Source organism: Phocoena sinus, chromosome 4 (assembly GCF_008692025.1).
Source record: "Phocoena sinus isolate mPhoSin1 chromosome 4, mPhoSin1.pri, whole genome shotgun sequence".
In the NCBI taxonomy this organism is placed as follows: Eukaryota; Metazoa; Chordata; class Mammalia; order Artiodactyla; family Phocoenidae; genus Phocoena; species Phocoena sinus.
Window position 1 is genome coordinate 73,407,070 of NC_045766.1, and position 20,673 is coordinate 73,427,742.

Here is a 20,673-nt window from a genome sequence, read left to right on the forward strand (position 1 = left end):
ACCAGGGAAGTCCCCAATCGGCAATTTTTAAAAAATCTTCCCTCAACTAAGAATATGCTATTTTTATAATTTTAAGAAATCAGGAAATTTTAGTTTTAAATTATGACTATGAAGCAATATAGGAATAAGAAAAGTTTCTTATATAGTGCCAAATGATAAAGGTAGAAGACAAAATTTTACCTGTACTCAAATTACAGCTTTATAAAATATTTATCCAGATGGATAACTTTTAAAGAAAAGTGGGCTATACAGCTCATTTATTAGGCTGGTAGAATCATGGTTGATTTTTCGTTCCTTAAATTTTTTTTGCTGTCCTTGGTATTTTATAAGCAGGACACAAACATGTCAGAGGATAAGAAAGTTTTGGGGACCCACCTGCTGCTCCTTTCTAAGGAATATTTCAATCTCTGCATGAATCCGGTTCTCTTCTTCAGTTTTCAGCCTTAGTTTCTGTGAGAACAACAAGCCAAAGTCAGGAATTCTTCCCAATGGGGCTGAAAGTGAGTTCTCAAGATCAGGGGTGTAGCTGTGACAGTAGTACAGGTCTTCTCTACCAGCTGGGATCCTAAGATTCCGAGATATTGCTCCAGAGGAGCAATTCCGTTCCCTTCAACTCAATTCATGTTCACAACATGGCTGAGCCATGTCTGGCACTGTGCTAGACACAGGCAGCTGCCCAGAGCAAAAGGGCCATAATCCTGTGGCCTGGAAACTGGTATCCATTTAAGGAGAGAAACAATGCTTCAAGGGCACAAGCTTCTCAGGCCTACAGAAGGAAATTCCATAGTGCAAGAAAAAAGTTTGTTGTCATAGTATTAAGCCACACTTGGGAAGTAAGCTTTCAAATAAGTCAGAGAAAGGAGTCGCCTCCTGCACACAGGTGATACGCTCTACTGATGTTTGCTCCTTCTCGCCAACCACTTGTTCTTTTAGCCATTTAGTCTTCCTCCTCTAATGAGGGTCTACCCTTGTTTCTTTCTCCTGACATTTTTCACTGTGACTTCTCATTTCTGTAAATGTAGGTTTGCATGAAGTTCAGCCCTCTAGATTTTGTATTTCTTAATGGAGGGATGAAAGATACTGGTTGAGTGAGAAAAGTAGCAGCAAAAACCTGCAGTTACTGAACATCTTGTTTTGCCCTCTCCCTATAATTACCAGGAGAAATGGCAAGTGGTTTTATAAAGTAAGGATAAAGTGACCAAGAGAAGAAAGTACAACCAATTTTCAAAGTCATTACAAAAAACCAGGAGAGGTAAGCTACAGCCCATCAGAATCTCTGCCTGCAAAAAAGCAAGTCCTCATTCTTTTTTTGTTTTTAACCTCAAATGTTAGGGTTGCTGGAGAGAGAGAGCAAAGATTGGGAAAGTCTCCCTCACTCTCCTCCTTTGTCAGCTGAGGCAAATCAGGAGCGACAGCTTGACTGCCAGCTACCTGATTCATTCCTAATTAACAGTGATTACCTCAATCTCTTCCAGCAAGAGCTCCTCTGTTTTGCTACATTTCTTCTGGGTCTGGGAAATCTGCAGCTCAGCGTTTCTCTTCATATAGCGATTCTCCATGTTGGTTTTTGCCTTCATCTCTTGCAACTGGTCCTTGAGGTGAGCAATATATTCATGCCGACTCTGTAAAGGTAAGACCAGGTTTCTAAATTGAAATACATTCTACCTCCATTCAGCTCAGTGGCTTAAGCTTACCTTTTGTTCTTTTTTTTTTATATATATAATTTAAGATTATTGTATTTCCTTACAAGAGGAATGTTTTAACAAATTTTACAGGTGTCAATCAACCCTCGTTCAAATTGGGCACACATCAAATCTAGCATTATGGGAGTTTTATTTGGAAGTGAACTTTTAACTATCAATACAAATGCCAAGATACTACACAAAACATCCACAGAAACTTTTTTCATCTTTTTTTGAATTGTTCACAAACATTTCCTACATAATCCAACATACAACAGAGAAATGGTACATTCTTTCTTTCAATTTGCATACAATGGAAAAACAAGAATATATATTTTTTTACAAAGTTTAACTAGTAGACACTACCAAGCTGACAGTTTAAGTCTATAAGTGAGAAATTATCTAATAAAAAATAATCAGAATTTATTTAGCATCAGTCACTTATATAACCAAGTATTATTCTGATTAATAAAACTTGCCACCATTAGGCTTCTGGTATATACTTATACCAACTACTCCATCTGTTGTATTGCTTCCCACCTTGGTTCTTCACAACTACAAACAGAAAATCGTTGCAAAGTAGGGGCAAGCATTTGCAAAAACAAAGAAAAATCTCCAGCTTATTAGAAGCATGAATGTGTGGTGGAATTTCCTCCCAAGCAATGGACTTTCAAATCACTTAAGAAATCACCAGAACTGAATGTGTCAAGATATTTGCCTAAGTCCAAGAAGAGATGCATTTATTTATATCCAAAAGAGGAGTGAAAATTAAACTTAGTGTTTAGTTTGGGGGCAGGTTGAGGGAATTCAGCCATTTAAAAAATGACCATCTTAAAAAAAAATGACCACCGGGCTTCCCTGGTGGCGCAGTGGTTGAGAGTCTGCCTGCCGATGCAGGGGACGCGGGTTCGTGCCCCAGTCCGGGAAGATCCCACATGCCGCGGAGCGGCTAGGCCCGTGAGCTATGGCAACTGAGCCTGCGCCTCCGGAGCCTCTGCTCCGCAACGGGAGCGGCCACAACAGTGAGGGGCCTGCGTACCGCAAAAAAAAAAAAAAAAAAAAAAGTCACTCACTCTGCTGCTGTTTCAAAATTTCAATGTTCGTTTTTGCACACCCTCCCCCAACCCCCAAGCCTGTTTGTAAGGAACTAAAACATTACATCTGGTGAACAGCAAAGATTTCACTACACCTCAAATGCAGAACACCTATGAAGCAGAGGAATGTTGGCTTTTTAAACAGTAGCAGAATAAAAAAAAAAAAAAAAAAAAAAGATGCAGGACCCCTTCAGTTCTTCACTAGACTTAGAAAAACTTTCCAGAATACTGCTTCACACTATCCTGCAGCAAATCCTGAGCATTCTGTATCTGGTCCCGTGTTCCTGTAATGGTAATGATCCGATCTTCGGACCCTTCTAAAGGCTCATCAATTTTGATCGAAGCTCCTGACTCATGATGGATTTGTTTAATCCGCTGACCACCTTTGCCAATAATAGATCCAGCCAGATCTTTGGGAATAGTTACTTGTGTAGTAATAATAGGTCCACCAAGATCACCGTATGAGCCACGACCCCCTGCATAGGGATAACCATATCCAGAGCCACCCTGTGGTTCATAAGCCATCTGCCACTCTGACGGGCTCCATGTATCTACTGCAGAGTTCCAGGTTTCATCAGCACTGAAACTAACCACGCCATCATAACAGTCTCCAGCTCTCCCTCTTCTGTCATAGGCCATTAGCTCTCCTCCTCTAGGTGGTGGTGGTGGAGGAAGAGGAAGATTCCGAGCTCTGCCACCACCCGGGCCCCCTCGTCCAGGAGGAGGTAGAGGAGGTCCTCGACGAGGGCTCATATCATCATAATCCCTTCTGGATGGAGGCATGGGACACCCACCCCGACCAGGGGGCATTCTGTCCAAACCACCTCTTCCCGGCATGGGAAATCCCACGGGACGTCCATGGCGGTCATCAAATATCATTGTAAAACCACCATAATCATAGGTTTCATCGTAAAAATTGGGATCATAAGGCTGAGCATGTCCTTTGATGGGAGACTCTGATATAAGATCAAGGATGATCTTTATGCACTCTACAACCCTATCAGGTTTTCCTCCAATAAGAACAACTCTGTCAGAGTAGATTGAGGACACCATTCCTGGAAAAGCTTGATTGTTGTCTGAGTGTTCTCTCAAAGTTCTTTGATTTTAGCACCTTTGACCCCAATAATTCCTCCAGCCAGACTCTGATGAATCAAGAGTCTCAACTCGCAGTCAACGTCGCTTCCTTTATAGTGTTGGTAATTTAAGCATTCCACAGCATCAGATTCGAGTGGGAGCTGGCCGGTTGCAGTGGGTGATGGCAACTGCAGGCCCTCTTCCAAGATAAGGATGATTTTCTTCAGAATTTCTCCAATTGTTTCAGTACCAGCACTGTTACTCAATATGCACTCGGGGCCACTGCTGTCTGGGACTCAAACACTGGCATTGTAGTCTGTACGGAGAGCCTTAATATTCTTGCCTCCTTTTCCAATCACTGCCCCAGCATTCTTGCTCTGAAGCAGAAGGTGTAATTCAACCATCTCATCAGTGTTTCTAGATCTTTTAAAAGCTTGTTCGTCTTCCATATCTTCAGCAGGGCGTTTACCTAATTCACCATTGGTTTTGGTGTTGGGAAAGTTTCCTCTGGCTGTTCAATTTCCATTTTCTTGTATTAAAGGGGCACACCAATCAGTTATTAAATATATCTTTGCAGGGCAGAACTGAAGTGTTCTGGGCGGGACCAATTGACACCCTTGCGCTGCAGTAGCGGGGCAAGGCTACCGGCCTTATGCTGCTGTGCAGCCTCAGCCGGTCACAGCTAGACAGAGAACCTACCTTTTGTTCTTATATTTCAATAAGGAACTGGATCTATTTTTCTGCTATCACACTATGGGAAATTTACCCAATAATCATGGATGGTATAAATGAAAATGAAAGATAAGTAGTTCTCAGCATCAGGACTGTGAGATTCTTTCCTAGGCACACTATTTGGGTACCCTGTATCCACACAAATTTCCCATTACTATCTCATTTTGGTGGAAAGAGCACTGAACTAAATGATCAAAAGACCTAACTTCCCACCCAAGCCCCACCAGCTGTGTGAATTTGGCCACATCAGTTAAACTCTCTAAGTCTTACCTTCTTTAAAATAGAAACATTAATATCTACCCTGCCTGCAATATCTTAGCAAGTAATTATAAGGATTAATTGACAATATGTGTGAAAACTCTTCACAGGTTCCAAAGTGCTTGGCAATTTCTTTTCTTTCTTTAATTGAGTTAACATTGGTTTATAATATTATGTAAGTTTCATGTGTACATTATATTTCAACTTCTGTATACATTACAATGTGCTCACCACCAAAAGTTTAGTTTCCATTTGTCACCATACAGTTGACCCCCTTTACCCATTTCCCACCCCTAATCCTTTCCCCTTCTGGTAACCACTACTCTGTTCTACATGTTTGTTTTTGTTTGGTTTGTTCATCTATTTTTGTTTTGTTTGTTTGTTTTAGATTCCACATGAGTGAAATTATATGTTATTTATCTTTCTCTGTCTGACTTATTTCACTTAGGATGATAATCTCAGTGTCCATCCATGTTGTCACAAATAGCAAGACTTCATCCTTTTATGGCTGAGTAATATTCCATTGTATATATACTGTGTATATATATATATATACCACATCTTCTTTATCCATTCATCTGTCAGTGGGCACTTAGGTTGTTTTCTTATCTTGGCTATTGTGGACAATGCTTCAATGAACATAGGGGTACGTATATCTTTCTGAATTAGTGTTTTCATGTTCTTTGGATAAATACCCAGAAGTGGAATAAATGAATGATATGGTAGTTTTATTCTTAATTCTTTGAGGAATCTCCATACTGTTTTCCATAGTGACTGCACCAATTTACTTTCCCACCAACAGTACACGAGGGTTCCCTTTTCTCCACATCCTTGCCAACACTTGTAATATCAGGCCTTTTTGATAATAAGTGCTTGGCAATTTAATGGCTTTGGTATTCATTTTTAAAATATTTATTATGTATCAGGCATTGGACTAGACTCTAGGTAAATAGTAAAGGCCCAAATAGACATGGTCCTTGCCCTCATAGAGCTTACAATCTAGTGGGAAAGATGTAATTAAAAGGAAACTTTTAGTTTTAAACTTTTTAAAATGTGCAATATGCTATGAAAGAAAAGGTTATGAGAGAAAATAACAAGAGAGACCTATGTTAGATTGGATAGTCCAAGAAAGGATTCTCTGAGAAAGGAATGTTTACTCTGACACCTGAAGGGTAAGAAAAGTGGGTTGCGCTTCCCTGGTGGTGCAGTGGATAAGAATCTGCCTGACAATGCAGGGGACACGGGTTTGAGCCCTGGTCGAGGAAGATCCCACATGCTGCGGAACAACTAAGCCCGTGTGCCACAACTACTGAGCACGTGAGCCACAACTACTGAGCCCGTGTGCCACAACTACTGAAGCCCACGCACCTAGAGCCTGTACTCGGCAACAAAAGAGGCCACTACAATGAGAAGCCCACACACTGCAATGAAGAGTAGCCCCCGCCCCCGCCCTGCTCTCCGCGCCCCTCCCGGGCGCCGGGGCGTCGGGGCCGTCGGCCTGCAGCCCTCAGTGCGTCCGCGCGTGCGCCCGAGAGCGGCCCCGCGTCCGCCGCTCGCGGCTCGGCGAGCGCCCCGCGACACGGAGGCCGAGCGGGGGCAGGGGGCTGCCCGCCATGACCCCCTGGAGCGCGGCGTGAGGGGACCGAGGTGAGCGCTGGCAAGGGCGCGGCGGGCGGGCGCGCTCGGGCGTCTCCGCGGCCTTTGTGTGTCTGCTCCCGGCCGGCCTGGGCCGCCCCCGGCTCTCCGTCTCTCCCGCGTCTGCCTGTGTCTGTGTGTCAGCGCCGCTGCCTCCCGCGGGCCTACCTTCTGCTCGTGTCCATGTCTCTTTTGGCGTTTTTGCAAAGCATTTGTCACCGTGTGTCTGTCCCAGTCTTGTTCTGCCTTTCTGTCACGTTTCGGCGTCAGAGGGTCAGGATTAATGTTGGTGTCTCAGTTCGCCAGGTGTCTCTAGTCTCTGTGCATCTCTCCCCGCCGTATTCCCATCTCATTTTTGTCCTGGTACCCATGTCCTCCAAGCCCGAGTCCCTCTCCGCGGGTCTGTCGTTTGGTCTAGGGTCTGCCCCTTACCCCAGGTTCTTGAGTTAGTTTTGGTGAAGAACCCGGCTCTGGAATCAGAGGTCCACTTTTTGCGAGCCTGTAAGATTTGTCAGGTGATTTATCACCAAACCTTAGTTTCCTAGTCTTGAAAATTAGTGTGTTTATGTTTCCTGCGTAATAGGGCAGCTTTGCCTAATAACAGAGGTGATGCTTTTAAGTGCCTAACCCTGGCGCGTAGTAAGTGTGTAGTTAACTGCTGGGAGCTCTGGTTTCCATTATTTGTAGATTTTTTTGTTCCAGACAGATGACCTTTGATATCGTTTGATATCTGACTACCCCTTGGAGAATTTTGCCATATGATTTGTCTTTTATTCGATCTAGTAATTCTCTTTGGGCTAAGCAATTTTGAAAAACGTAGTCTTGTTTTAAGCAGTATCTGTGAAGTTTTAGTTTTGCTGTGAAGGTTGAATATATCTTCTAATGCCCGTTAATATAAACACACGGTGTTAAGATAGCACATTTTCTGATGGCCACCCTTTTAGAAATAGTTCTATTTTTTCTCTGACAATAATAGTAGCCAACGTTATTGAACTACTACCCACGGGGCGCAGTGCCAAGAACTTTATGTATCCATTGTATTTAATCAACAGTTCTGCCGGGTGGAATCTTTTCCTTCATTTCAGAGTTGAGCAAACTGAATCTCAAACCCAGATTTCATGTTCTTCTCCATTTTTCTTGTCTCTTATTTCCCTGTCCCAGGTTACTGCCTCTTTTCATTTCAGGGTCGCCGTCTTTTCTCGTTGCCCGCCTGCTTCACTCTCTTCCCATGTTTCTTTATCTGTTTCTCTTGTCTTTGCCCAGCTCTCTCTGTGCCTCTTTTTCTTCTTCTCTCTCTTTCCCTTTCCTTTCAGTCTCCTACTGTTAGTTGTCAGATCAGCTCTTCGTCTTAGTGTGTCTGGCTGGGTCTGTCTTGGCACCCATGCCATCTCTTTTCAGCTGTTCACATCTGTCTCCAAGTGCGTGCTCTCCTGTGTTCAAGGCAGGGGCCAGCCACCTCCCTGGGGACTCAGGTTGTAGGAGATCTCCGTAGGTCTCTGCCTGTGGCTAGCGTGCTGGAAAGGTTGTAGACGGTGTGGTCAGAGCCTGCTCTGCAACTGGGCTGCTCCGGAGATGTGGTGACCTGCCAGTCCCTGCCGCGGCCTCCCTCCTCCCGCCGCCCCATCTCTGCATGCCTCGGAGGGCAAGCCCCCCTCCCCACCGCCAGCCACCATGTCGGCCTCCTCACTGCGGCGCCAGATGAAGAACATCGTCCACAACTACTCGGAGGCTGAGATCAAGGTTCGGGAGGCCACGAGCAACGACCCCTGGGGCCCGTCCAGCTCCCTCGTGTCTGAGATTGCCGACCTCACCTACAATGTCGTCGCCTTCTCGGAGATCATGAGCATGATCTGGAAGCGGCTCAACGACCACGGCAAGAACTGGCTGCACGTCTACAAGGCCATGACGCTGATGGAGTACCTCATCAAGACGGGCTTGGAGCACGTGTCAGAGCAGTGCAAGGAGAACATGTACGCCGTGCAGACGCTGAAGGACTTCCAGTACATGGATCGCGACGGCAAGGACCAGGGTGTGAACGTGCGCGAGAAGGCCAAGCAGCTGGTGGCCCTGATGCGCCACGAGGACTTGCTGCGGGTGGAGTGTGCCCACGCGCTCAAGACGAAGGAGAAGCTGGTGCAGACCGCCACGGCCTCCTCCGCAGCCGTGGGCTCTAGGACCCCGCCCGAGGCAGAGCAGGCCTGGCCGCAGAGCAGCAGGGAGTAGGAGCTGCAGCTCCAGCTGGCCCTGGCCATGAGCAAGAAGGAGGCCGACCAGCCCCCGTCCTGCGGCCCTGAGGATGACGTCCAGCTGGCCCTTAGTTTGAGCCGTGAGGAGCACGAAAAGGAGGAGCGGATCCCCCGTGGGGACGACCTGTGGCTGCAGATGGCCATAGAGGAGAGCAAGAGGGAGACTGTGGGCCAGGAGGAGGGGAGCTGGAGCTGCTCACCGGAGAGGTACCCGCTCGCAGTCCCGGTGCCTTTGACATGAGCGGGGTTGGGGGCTCTCTGGCTGAGGCTGTGGGGAGCCCCCCCATCTGCAGCCGCCCCGACGCCCACGCCGCCCATGCGGAAGGCCCCTGAGTCGTTCCTGGGGCCCAGTGCCGCCCTGGTGGACCTGGACTCGCTGGTGAGCCGGCCAGGCCCCACGCCACCAGGAGCCAAGGCCTCCAACCCCTTCCTGCCGAGCGGAGGCCCAACCACCGGCCCCTCCATCACCAACCCCTTCCAGCCTGCGCCCCCGGCGACACTCACCCTGAACCAGCTCCGGCTCAGCCCTGTGCCCCCGGTCACTGGAGCGCTGCTGACGTACATCTCTCCCCTTGGCAGGGGCCCTGGCCTGCCCCCCCATGATGCCCCAGGGATCTCTGGCCCCCAACACTAAACCCTTCCTCCTATAATCCAGGGCCGGAGGGGGCTTCCCCCATTCCTGCTCCCTGGGCGACCAGTGTTGTCAATGCATGTGAAGCGGGGGACCCCTGCCCCCACCCCAGCGTCCTTCCCCCTCCTGGGGCCCACTCACACTACACCCTCTCCCCACCATCCCCGACCCTGCCTCCCTCCCTGGAGAGAAACTGGACCTGGGGATGGGGAGGGATGCGGTCGGAGGGGGACCCCTGCCCACAGCATTAGAAGGGGGAGGGACAACGGGGGGGTCTCCCCACCCATCTCCCTCCCTCCCAACTCCTGACTGGCCCCTCAATCAGTGCTTGAGCCTCCTCGTCCCCTCATGCACCCTCGGTGAATCCTTGGTGATGATTTTGGCAACTTCGGGAATAAATGGCAATTCTTATGGGAAAAAAAAAAGAGTAGCCCCCGCTCGCCGCAACTAGAGAAAGCCCTCGTGCAGCAATGAAGACCCAACACAGCCAAAACTAAAGTAAAATTAAAAAAAAAAAAAGTGGGGTCGAGGGGAATTCTAAGAAAAAGGAAAAATGTATGCCAAAGTCCTGAGGCAGCAATAATGCCTGATTTTATGCTGATCTAGAGTTTCTTAAAGCAGTTTGCCCTTACCTCATCCTATTGACTCCAGCATGTATAATAAACATTTCCAATGCTGGAGCTGCCACAGAGGTATATAGCACTGGGTAGATGTTCTCAGAATAGGATTCCAAGAAGGAGTTATTTCCCCACTGGGCCTAGGGATTCTCATTTCCCTTAAATTTTGAGTGCTGGAAAACTGGAAGTAGAGATAGGTAGATAACATACATACATATAGAGATACATCTTATGTAAGCTAGAAGCCTGAGCCTTCAAGGAGAAGGTCGGCTGTTAAAGAGGAGTCCTTCACTTACCTCAGCTTTGCCATGATTATTGAGGTCAGATGCAGTAACCATGAAGGATATGAACCCACCCATACTCATTTTGACCAGTCATAAAAGGAGTCAAAGGCCACAAGCTGGATGTCCTAGAACCCTAAAATCTTAACGGCAATATTGAGAGGGATCTTCTTAATGGTGCTCAGTTATTTTGAGTACAAACTCTTGTCTTTGACCCTCATAGTGACCATCTGTATTCTACGGCTGGATGAAGAGCATTTTGTACCTCTTCCTTAGCAGGAGTTAATCATGAAAATTTGTTTTTTACACCTGGGTTCACACGGATGTCTAGATTGGGTAGCCCGACATCAACTACAGTCCTACCGATTTCTCATCCTTTTGTTCTTCACTCAGCAACCCCATTGCCATCCATGGTCACTGACTGCACTTTGGAAAGCTCTGTGCTATCTTGGAAGCTTTGCATGATATCATAAAACATCCCTGAACTGCTCCACACTCCAAGCCATACTTTGTTTTTTTTCTCTGGCCACACTATTACTAATTTTCACGTTACCTCGCTCTTTTCTTCACTCATCCCCTCAGCTTTTTGCATTCTTTAATGACTAATTTCCTTTTGGGGGGCCAGAAATAGAAAGAGTACCAAAGAGAATAGGTTGACATGATGATGATGAACTCTAGGCTCCAAAATGGGTTAAAGAATTAAATACAGATATAGAAAACATGCTTGTTAAATTTGCAAACAACTCAAAGCTGGTATATGATACGTAAGAGACATTAGAATTCAAAACCCTGTTGATTATTAGAACTCTGGACTGACTCCAAGAAGAAGCAAAGATGAAAGTAAAGTCCTGATTTTGGTCAGAAGAATCTTGTAAGTTGAGAATTGTGAAGACCTAACTTGTCTTCCAACACTTTCATTAGAGGCTTACCCAGCTTCTAACATGAGAACCTGAGGTTAGGGCCCCACCACTGGTTGTTGTAATAGCAGCACTGTAAAAAGGTGCCTCCCTTCCCTTGTATTCTTTAGATTTCTCAGAGTCTTCCTTTCACTGTACTTCTTCTAATGGTTTGTCATCAGAATCTTCACAATCATGAAAGAATATTGCCATACAATATTGTGAAAAGCATTTGGAGTGCTTCCTCTTTGTTTATATTACCGCAATTTGTGGCACTGTATACTGTTTATATAACAGGGAAAAAATTCTCCCCTATCCTCTGTTGTGGTTAGACATCTATAATAGTGTGTACAGTTTTAGGCATCACATTTTTTTTAACATCTTTATCGGAGTATATAGTTATCACATTTAAGAAGTTTACTCAGAAGAGATTATCCAAGACAGTGAAGTGTGCGAAAATTTTAGTACAAAAGGAAAGAAAAGAGGAAACTGGTGTGATTGGAAAGGTAATAGTTCAAATGGAAATGAAAGCAGTGGGTGGAATTGGAGCCTGGACTTTAGAAGTTCTGACTTGATCATGCTTCATCTGCATTTTAGAACGGGAGACTATTTGACTCAGTTTATTCATAGACTCTCATAGAATCAGCCAGTATTCTTAGTTACAGACGGACAGGCAAATATAAATGTTAATTTAATACAGAACTCTATTTTTTTCCCGTGGCTTTTATCACTTTAATAGACCACATTTCCATTTTCCTTTTTCCATCCAACCAAAGAGGCAGCCTGAGGTATAAGACAAGTTCCATCTTCTCCAGCTCCCCAAAATTTCAGGAACCAGTACTCTCCTCCCTACTTTGTGTTCAATTATGAAAACAGACACTACCATTAAAAGCCTCTGGGGGAATTCCCTGGCTGTCCAGTGGTTAGGACTCAGTGCTTTAAGTGCCATGGGCCTGGGTTCAATGATCCCTGGTCGAGGAACTAAGATCCCACAAGCCCCACGCTGTGGCTGGGGAAAAAAAAAGACTTCTGCTCACAATATTGTGGCAGCCATCGGAGCGTTATTAACTCTAATTGGTTGACAGCTTCTTTCCATTACTAAAGCTTCTCTGAATTCAAATAACAAGTCCAGAAGTCTAGATCTGAAGGCAGTTTGGGGATTTGGAAGTAAAGTTTGGTCTGCTTTGAAAACCCACAAATATGCTGCATCAGTCCATGATTGATCATGGAGAAAGCTCTAGACACCATGGACAACCAGGGTTATGATAATGGGTTATGGTGAAGGCAGATCTCCTCTTAGAATCTTAAAAGGAATTCATACAACTGAAGATCCTTGGCCTATAACTCAGTATTTCTATGCTGGATCTTTGTTGCATATTGGAAGATGAAGAAACGGCATGACACTTGGGTTCACTTATTAGTATGACTTAATCATGGTTTTACAGTCATAGCCTGTAAGCATTTTATATCTTCCTCTGTTTCCACACTGTCAACATGGAAGGCCGTAAGTTTGTGCAGAACAGCTGTACAGAGAAGAACCAGAGTAATCAGAGGCCCATGGCAATAGCGTTAAAACTAGATGCCTTTGACTTGGCACAGGGTAATTGAAGACAAATGTTATGTAACCTTTTAAATAGTTACATAATATAATAACTTCTTTTTTCTTTTACTTATTTATTATTATTATTTTTAAGTTGCGTTGGGTCTTCATTGCTGCGCGCAGGCTTTCTCTAGTTGCGGCGAGCGGGGGCTCCTCTTGGTTGTGGTGCGCGGGCTTCTCATTGCGGTGGCTTCTCTTGTTGCAGAGCACGGGCTCTAGGCGTGCGGGCTTCAGTAGTTGTGTTATGTGGGCTCTAGAGCGCAGGCTCAGTAGTTGTGGCGCATGGGCCCAGTTGCTCCGCGGCATGTGGGATCCTCCCGGCCCAGGGATTGAACCAGCGTCCCCAGCACCAGCAGGCAGACTCTTAGCTGCTGCGCCACCAGGGAAGTCCCTCAAGTTCTCTTTAATGGTGTCTTGACTATTTTTGGTCCTTGGCATTTCAATATAAATTTTAGAATCAGTTTGTCAAGTCTCACAAAAATGAGTAAATAAGTAATTAAATCCAATCAAGATTCTGATTGGGATTGAATTCAATGTATCAATCAATTTTGGAAGAATCCACATCTTTTTAATATGGAGTCTTCCAATCCATAAACATAAACATAGTATATCCCTCCAATTATTTAAATATTATTTAATTTTTCAGTACTGTTTTATAGTTTTCTGCAAAGAAGTCCTGCACGTTTTGTTGTTGCCACTGGATTCATTGCTAGATAGTTGATATTTCTGATGATATTGTAAATATATATATTTCAATCTCTTTTTCTAAGTCTGCTGCTGATATGTGGAAAAGATACATTAATTTTTATATATTGACCTTGGGTCTCTCTTTTTTCCCCTTTAGTTTCATGAAAACACTGCTCCACTTATCTGGCTTCGTGTCCCGATGTTCAGAAGTCTAACAGCAACCTGATTTTTTTCCTTTGTGACTTTGTCGTTTTGCCTGGGGAACCAGTAGGAAGCTTCGTAAGGCAATTGCTCCCTCACATTCTAGTGATCTCCAGACATACTTTCACACACTCAAACCTGCCATCCTAATTACTGTCATCATTTTCTGACCCACAGGTCTCTAATATCCATGTACTTCCTAACTGTCTTCTTGTTTTCCAACCTTGACTTGACCACTGGTTTTTTAGTAACTCTAGGGATTTAACTTGATTTCATCTTGATAGCTTTTTTTTTTTTTTTTTGGCGGTATGAGGGCCTCTCACTGTTGTGGCCTCCCCCGTTGCGGAGCACAGGCTCCGGATGTGCAGGCTCAGTGGCCATGGCTCACGGGCCCAGCCGCTCCACGGCATGTGGGATCTCCCAGGACCGGGGCACGAACCCGTGTCCCCTGCATCGGCAGGCGGACTCTCAACCACTGCGCCACCAGGGAAGCACTTGATAGCTGGTTTTTATTCAAGGTTTGCCTTGCATCTTCTAGTTCTGGTTTATCTACTCCTTTTCTGATGATCAAAATAGCTGAGTGATATTCTACTTTAGTTTTACTGTGTCTGAATGTAACAGCTGAGACTGTAATCCAAGAAGGTAAGTTTCACAACCTAGTACTACCTGTTGTCTGGAAAATTATGCTGTCAACAATATATTGATTTTTTTAAGTCTTTATTGAATTTGTTACAATATTGCTTCTGTTTCATGGTTTTTTGGTTTTTTTGGCTGCGAGGCATGTGGGATCCTAGCTCCGCCACCAGGGATCAAACCTGCACCCCCTGCATTCACAGGGGAAGTCTTAACCACTGGACCACCAAGGAAGTCCCCAACAATATAATTTAAAATGTTTAAAGAAAGAGAAAAACAGTGGCTGTGATAGTAGCAAAGGGGAGTTGATTGGCAGAGTGCCAACGCTGAGGTCTCTTTTGATACTATTTGGTTTGGAGCCTTAAAAGGACATTGATACAAATATCTTCTTTTTTAATAGTTAAGAAATAAAAGAGGAAGTTTTAAATAATGGTAGAACTTTTGAGGGAAAAAAGGCCAGGAAACCTCTGAAAAAGTCTATTCATTAGAGAGAAAACCTAAGTGCACACCAGTTTTAATGAAGCCTTTGTGGGGGAGGGTGGCGCAGAAATGGTTTTCAGGGGACTTCCCCGGTGGTCCAGTGGTAAAGAATCCACCTTCCAAAGCAGAGGACGCGGGTTGTCACATGCCGCAGGGCAACTAAGCCCGTGCGCCAGAACTACTGAGCCTGCGTGCCACAACTAGAGAGCCCACGTGCTGCAAACTACAGAGCCCACGCACTCTGGAGCCCTCACCCCACAACTAGAAAGAGAAAACCCGCATACCACAATTAGAGAGAAGCCCATGCACTGCAACAAAGATCCCTCATGCTGCAACTAAGACCCGATGCAGCCAAAAATAAATAAATAAAAATTTAAAAAGAAATGGCTTTCTAAAAATGTAGGCTATAAATAGAGGGTTAATAGGGTTAATGAAGTGAAAATCAATACCAAAGGTAGTTCAAAATTGATAATAGAAAATGAGAGATAATAGAACAAATAAACGGACCTTTAGGTCAGAAGACCTAAAGATAGTATCTCAGAAGAAAGGCTAGTGACCTTTTTTAGACAATTCTTCCGAATATATTTTTCAAATATTATTCTAACTTCTATGTAGGGAATGATGACGATTCCCTGATCGGAAGCATAAACTTGTCCAATTAGCTAGGCAGTGAAAAGCTGATGTTAGGCCATGCTTTGTAACTTTCTAAACTGCTAATAGTGTTAGTCATCCTAATGGTACTAATTGCTAACTGTCTAGGTTGTAGCCCAAACAGTGTTTTGCAAGTCACTTGCTTAAAACTCAGGATGCATTTTCTTATAGAGATTAGACATGAGGTTAGGCCCTAATGACCACAGAAGCTCAATAAATCCACTCTGTACTTGAAATATAATGCAAATGACATTATTAACCCTAACCATCAGGTGTAAGGAGGTATGTAATGTGCTTAATGTCCTACCTAGGACTATAGTCTCCCATCTGGGATCTTGGCATACAAGAGACTGCCTGAGACATGGTCTCCTGGAGGGAAGGAGTGGGTCATGTGGTTGGATCGGTTGGGAGGAGTAAGAACAGGCTTAGAGCTCCAGAGGGTTAGGGTCTCCCAGAGGTTGATTCCGGACATAATTGTACATTCCAGGCCAAACATCTAATTACTGTCTTTATATTTTTAATAGTTTAGGCACCCCAGGAGAAACAACAATTTCCTACACATAACTTCTTTTTTTTTTTTTTTTTGCTTGAGAAAGATGACTTCTGTTTAGCTGTTTTAGCTCAGTAACTTTTGGTGTTGCCCGGGTAGTTCTTACCTGTACTTCAGCTTGCCTTTCTCTTTTGACATTAAGTAGCTGTTTTTGAAGAGATTTTATCTTTTTTCTTCCATTTTTCTCCCTGGGAGAAATAAGAATACTTTGTGTTTAGAGTAGTGCTTCTCAAACGTTAGTGTGCACAGGGTTCGCCTAGAAGCTAAGAAAGGGATTCCTGGGCTCTACCCCAGAGATTCTCATTCATTTGGTCTGGGTTGGGGGCCCTGGAATTTGTTTCTCTACCAAGTTCCCAGGTGATGCTAATGGTGCTGGTCCATGGAGCAAACTTTCAGTAACACTTTAAAAAAAGACTGTGTTATATCTAAAACAGCTGCTGCTGAGAAAAGGCTAAGAAGAGGAAGAGGAAAAAGAAGACTCCTTTCTATTCTGAGCACTTCTCAATAACCTTATGTGGTAGTCTTTATCATTACCCCTATTTTACAGATGAGGAAAATGCATGTAGAATGCTGAGGTAACTTGCTGTGGAGGACATGAGAATGTTCCTCACCGACCTCCAAGTACAGGCAATGTAAGCAAGTAAGGGTCCCAGCTCTAGGCTCTGAACTCCTTCATTGTGTGTGCTAGAACAAGAGAAGCCACTGCCATGAGAAGCCCGTGCACTGCAATGAAGAGTAGCTCCTGCTCAACGCAACTAGAGAAAGCCCGTGAGCAGCAGTGAAGACCCAACGCAGTCAAAAATAAATAACTAAAATAAATAAATTTATAAAAAAAGCATGAACTTAACTAGACTCTTGAGATTGTCATTGCCAAAACAAACCATAGATTATGCACTACCCATTTATAGTACATATATTGTACTTTATATATTGTAGACACAGATAACTGAAGCCCAGAAATTGAGTTATGTTACCAGCAGAACTAGGAATAAAACCCAAATTTCTGACTTCTAGTTATCTTCATTCAAAAGCAAAAATTTGATTTGCTTTAGAAATCTAAGACTTCCAGTAAGAATTTTATAGAATTTTAAAATGCAGCAAAGCAAATAAAACTAAAATTACTCTGACCTGGCAATAATATTATAGAAATGCATTTTGTTTTCCCTCTCTTTGCCCAAAGCTTTCAGGAGACTGGTGAAAGTGCCTGAATCTTGCAACTCCTGCATGGTTTCTGTAATTACATCACTGAAAAATTGCCTGTAAGGAGAAACAAAAAAGATGAATCAATAAGATATATTTCCCTACATTCCCAAAGGGCTACAGAAATCACACAAGTTAAGACCCAGAAGGAACATCATAACTAAGTTATGGAATTGTTCTTGGAATGCAAAAATAGTTTAGTATTAGAAAACCTACTAATGGAATTCATCACATTAATAAAGACAAAAGGAGAAAAAAGCCATATGTTTTTTGTTTTTTTTTTTTGTGGTACGCGGGCCTCTCACTGCTGTGTCCTCTCCCGTTGCGGAGCACAGGTTCTGGACGCACAGGCTCAGCGGCCATGGCTCACGGGCCCAGCCGCTCCGCGGCATGTGGGATCTTCCCGGACCGGGGCACGAACCCGTGTCCCCTGCATCGGCAGGCAGACTCTCAACCACTGCGCCACCAGGGAAGCCCGAAAAAAGCCATATGATCATCACATCATTTAAAAACAAACAACAGGGACTTCGCTGGTGGCGCAGTGGTTAAGAATCTGCCTGCCAGGGCTTCCCTGGTGGCGCAGTGGTTGAGAGTCCGCCTGCCGATGCAGGGGACACCGGTTCGTGCCCGGGTCCGGGAAGATCCCACATGCCACAGAGCGGCTGGGCCCGTGAGCCATGGCCGCTGAGCCTGTGCGTCCGGAACCTGTGCTCCGCAACGGGAGAGGCCACAACAGTGAGAGGCCCGCGTACCGCAAAAAAAAAAAAAAAAAAGAATCTGCCTGCCAATGCAGGGGACACGGGTTTGAGCCCTGGTCTGGGAAGATTCCACATGCTGCAGAGCGACTAAGCCCATGCGCCACAACTACTGAGCCTGCACTCTAGAGCCCATGAGCCACAACTACTGAGCCCACATGCCACAGCTACTGAAGCCTGCGTACCTAGAGCCTGTGCTCCACAAGGAGAAGCCACCGCAATGCGAAGCCCATGCACTGCAACAAAGAGTAGCCCCTGCTCACCACAACTAGAGAAAGACGGTGTGCAGCAACAAAGACCCAACACAGCCAAAAATAAATAAATAAATTTATTAAATAAATAAATGGGAATAATGATAGCAACTCTGCAACATTAATGTAAGGATTAGCAGGAAGGTTCAGCCAAATGCTTGACACAAATTGGTAGCTACTGTGGTACTTTATCCATTAGTAAGAGACAGACACTGTCAAAGTAGCCAAATTTTAAACTGCTTTAATCCTGAGGGTTTCTTAAAAGCAGTCTCAATTTCCATTGTCTCATTATTCAGTTTTTTGCTGTCAACTGGCTTGCTGACAAAGAAGCCTGTTAAGTTAAAAGAGGGTATAACCTTACGGTAAGAATTTTTGGTAAATAAGGGTTTGTAGCAATTACCCAGAGCCATTAGCCAAATCCAGCCTGTAGTCTATTTTTGAAAATAAGTTTTATTGGAATACAGCATTGCCCGTTTGTTTACATATCATCTATGGCTGCTTTCATGGGATAACAGCAGAGTTGAGTGGTTTCAACAGAGAGTTTATGTCCTGCAAAACCAAAAATATTTACTATTTGTCCCCTTACAGAAAAACTTGCTGACCCCTGCTTTAGGCCCTCACCAGAAGGCTTCTCATGGCGGTGGCTTCTCTTGTTGTGGAGCACGGGCTCTTGGAGTGCGGGCTTCAGTAGCTGTGGCACACGGGCTCAGTAGTTGTGGCTTGCGGGCTTAGTTGCTCCACGGCATGTGGGATCTTCCCAGACCAGGGCTCGAACCCAGGTCCCCTGCACTGGCTGGCAGATTCCTAACCACTGCGCCACCAGGGAAGCCCCATTATTCTCATTTTTAAAAACTGTAAACAAAGGCTCAATAACTTGCCCAACCATACAGCCACCATACTTTCAACTGTACCACACTTGCCCTAGGTAGTCTGGCTAATCGTATTATCTGCAGTCACTCGGATACAATGACCAACCCATAAAAGAAGAGAGCAGTGAGCCACCCCGGACCCACTCTTCAGCCATCTAGAAATACATTATCACATTTCCAAATATGCTCTCGTTCCTTACCTATCAATCTGAATTTTCTTCAGTGTCTCTGTATTCATTATGATCTGCCTTGTAGGTTTTTTGAAGATGAGATCTTGCACTTTGTTAAACTGGCCTCCTTGTCTGATTTCTGGTAACTTGGGCTCTTCTTTATGTACGAATGGACTGGATATTTTTGAGGGTTTTGAGACCAGTGTAAGCTTTTCTAAGCTTTTTCCTTCTAAATTTATTTCTTTGTTATTCTTCTAAAAGCAATAAATGATGTTTCACGTTAAGACAGATTTTTAAAACATAAAGAAACAATGCTATATGAGGGCCTCTGCCTACATTTTGAACCTCTTATAATATTACCACCAGAAAATTACCCTTTTCTTCAGCCACATCAAACTACATGCTCTGCTGTTTTGTGTCCTCCTGACTTTATACAACGTTCCCACTCTCTGTCATTCCCCAACCTGGTAAACTTTATGACCAAAGGTAAAGTTCTCTGTGAAACATCTCTATTAGAAGACATTTACCATTTGTAATTATTTGTATAAATATCTCCATTAGATTGTAAATTCTATGAGGGAAGGGACAGTGTCTTAGAGATCTTGGTGCACCTCAAATTCTTTTCCGAACAAGATTGGATATTAAATAAATGTGGCCATCTTTATAATCCCATTGTTTAGAAGAATGTCTACAGTACAGTAAAGACTCAAATGTTCACTGAACACATGAATTTTAAATACAGTTGTCCCTTGGTATCTGTGGAGGACAGATACCCCCCGCCCCTCAAGGAGACCAAAATCCACAGATGCTGATGGCCCTTATATAAAATGGCATAGTATTTGTTTACAACCTATGCACATCCTCTCATGTACTTTAAATGATCTCTAGGTTACTTATAATAACTAATACAATGTAAATACTATGTAAATAGCTGCCAGCACACAGCAAATTCAAGTTTTGCTTTTTGGAACTTTCTGGAATTTTTTTCTGAATATTTTCGATCCATGGTTGCTTGAATCCGCAGATGTGGAACCCGCAGATATGGAGGGCCCACTGTATAAAGAGAGAGAAAAGAAAGGAGAATCATACCAAAGAGTAGGAGTTGATAGTATATTTAGTGGTGTGATACAGATTTCGAAGTTCATGTGGGGAATTTTCAAATCCAAACTTGAATACTAAGGGGTAAGCATTACCATAGGAACAGGATATGTCTTTCAATTGATGATTCCTATTTAATCTGTGGCTAAAATCTTGAGCCAATGGGAAGCCATATAACACAGCAATTATGCTGTGCATATGGACTCTGAAACCAGACTTCCTTGTTTAAATCCTGGCCCTATCTGTTACTTTAAACAGATAAACCACATTGACTTTAGGCAACTATTTAACATCTCTATGCCTCCATCTTCCCATTGATAAAATAGGGATAATAACAGTACTTGCCCTCCGGTAGTTATTATGAGGATGGAAGAAAGGGAGG

The 20,673-nt window shown here is 44.2% G+C and overlaps 2 protein-coding genes and 1 pseudogene across 2 annotated transcripts in view; 1 reads left to right on the plus strand and 2 right to left on the minus strand.

The window, feature by feature from the left end:
- The window catches only part of IQCG (IQ motif containing G), a 40,479-nt gene that overhangs the window by 12,488 nt on the left and 7,318 nt on the right, over positions 1-20,673 (minus strand). The window contains exons 4-8 of the mRNA XM_032631697.1: positions 19,224-19,447; positions 17,077-17,205; positions 16,055-16,136; positions 1,461-1,622; positions 376-450 (exon numbers count right to left, since the gene is read on the minus strand). Coding sequence (XP_032487588.1) covers positions 376-450; positions 1,461-1,622; positions 16,055-16,136; positions 17,077-17,205; positions 19,224-19,447 — 672 coding nt within the window. The remainder of the gene's footprint in view (positions 1-375; positions 451-1,460; positions 1,623-16,054; positions 16,137-17,076; positions 17,206-19,223; positions 19,448-20,673) is intronic.
- LOC116753681 lies at positions 2,984-4,376 on the minus strand (annotated as a pseudogene).
- LOC116753682 (epsin-1-like) lies at positions 7,994-8,896 on the plus strand. Its single transcript, XM_032631695.1, has one exon. The coding sequence runs from the start codon at positions 8,147-8,149 to the stop codon at positions 8,696-8,698; it is 552 nt and encodes a 183-aa protein (XP_032487586.1). The 5' UTR covers positions 7,994-8,146; the 3' UTR covers positions 8,699-8,896.

Excerpts from the sequence above, each read along its gene's own strand:
- LOC116753682 (XM_032631695.1), top strand. The coding sequence starts at position 8,147 with ATGTCGGCCTCCTCACTGCGGCGCCAGATGAAGAACATCGTCCACAAC.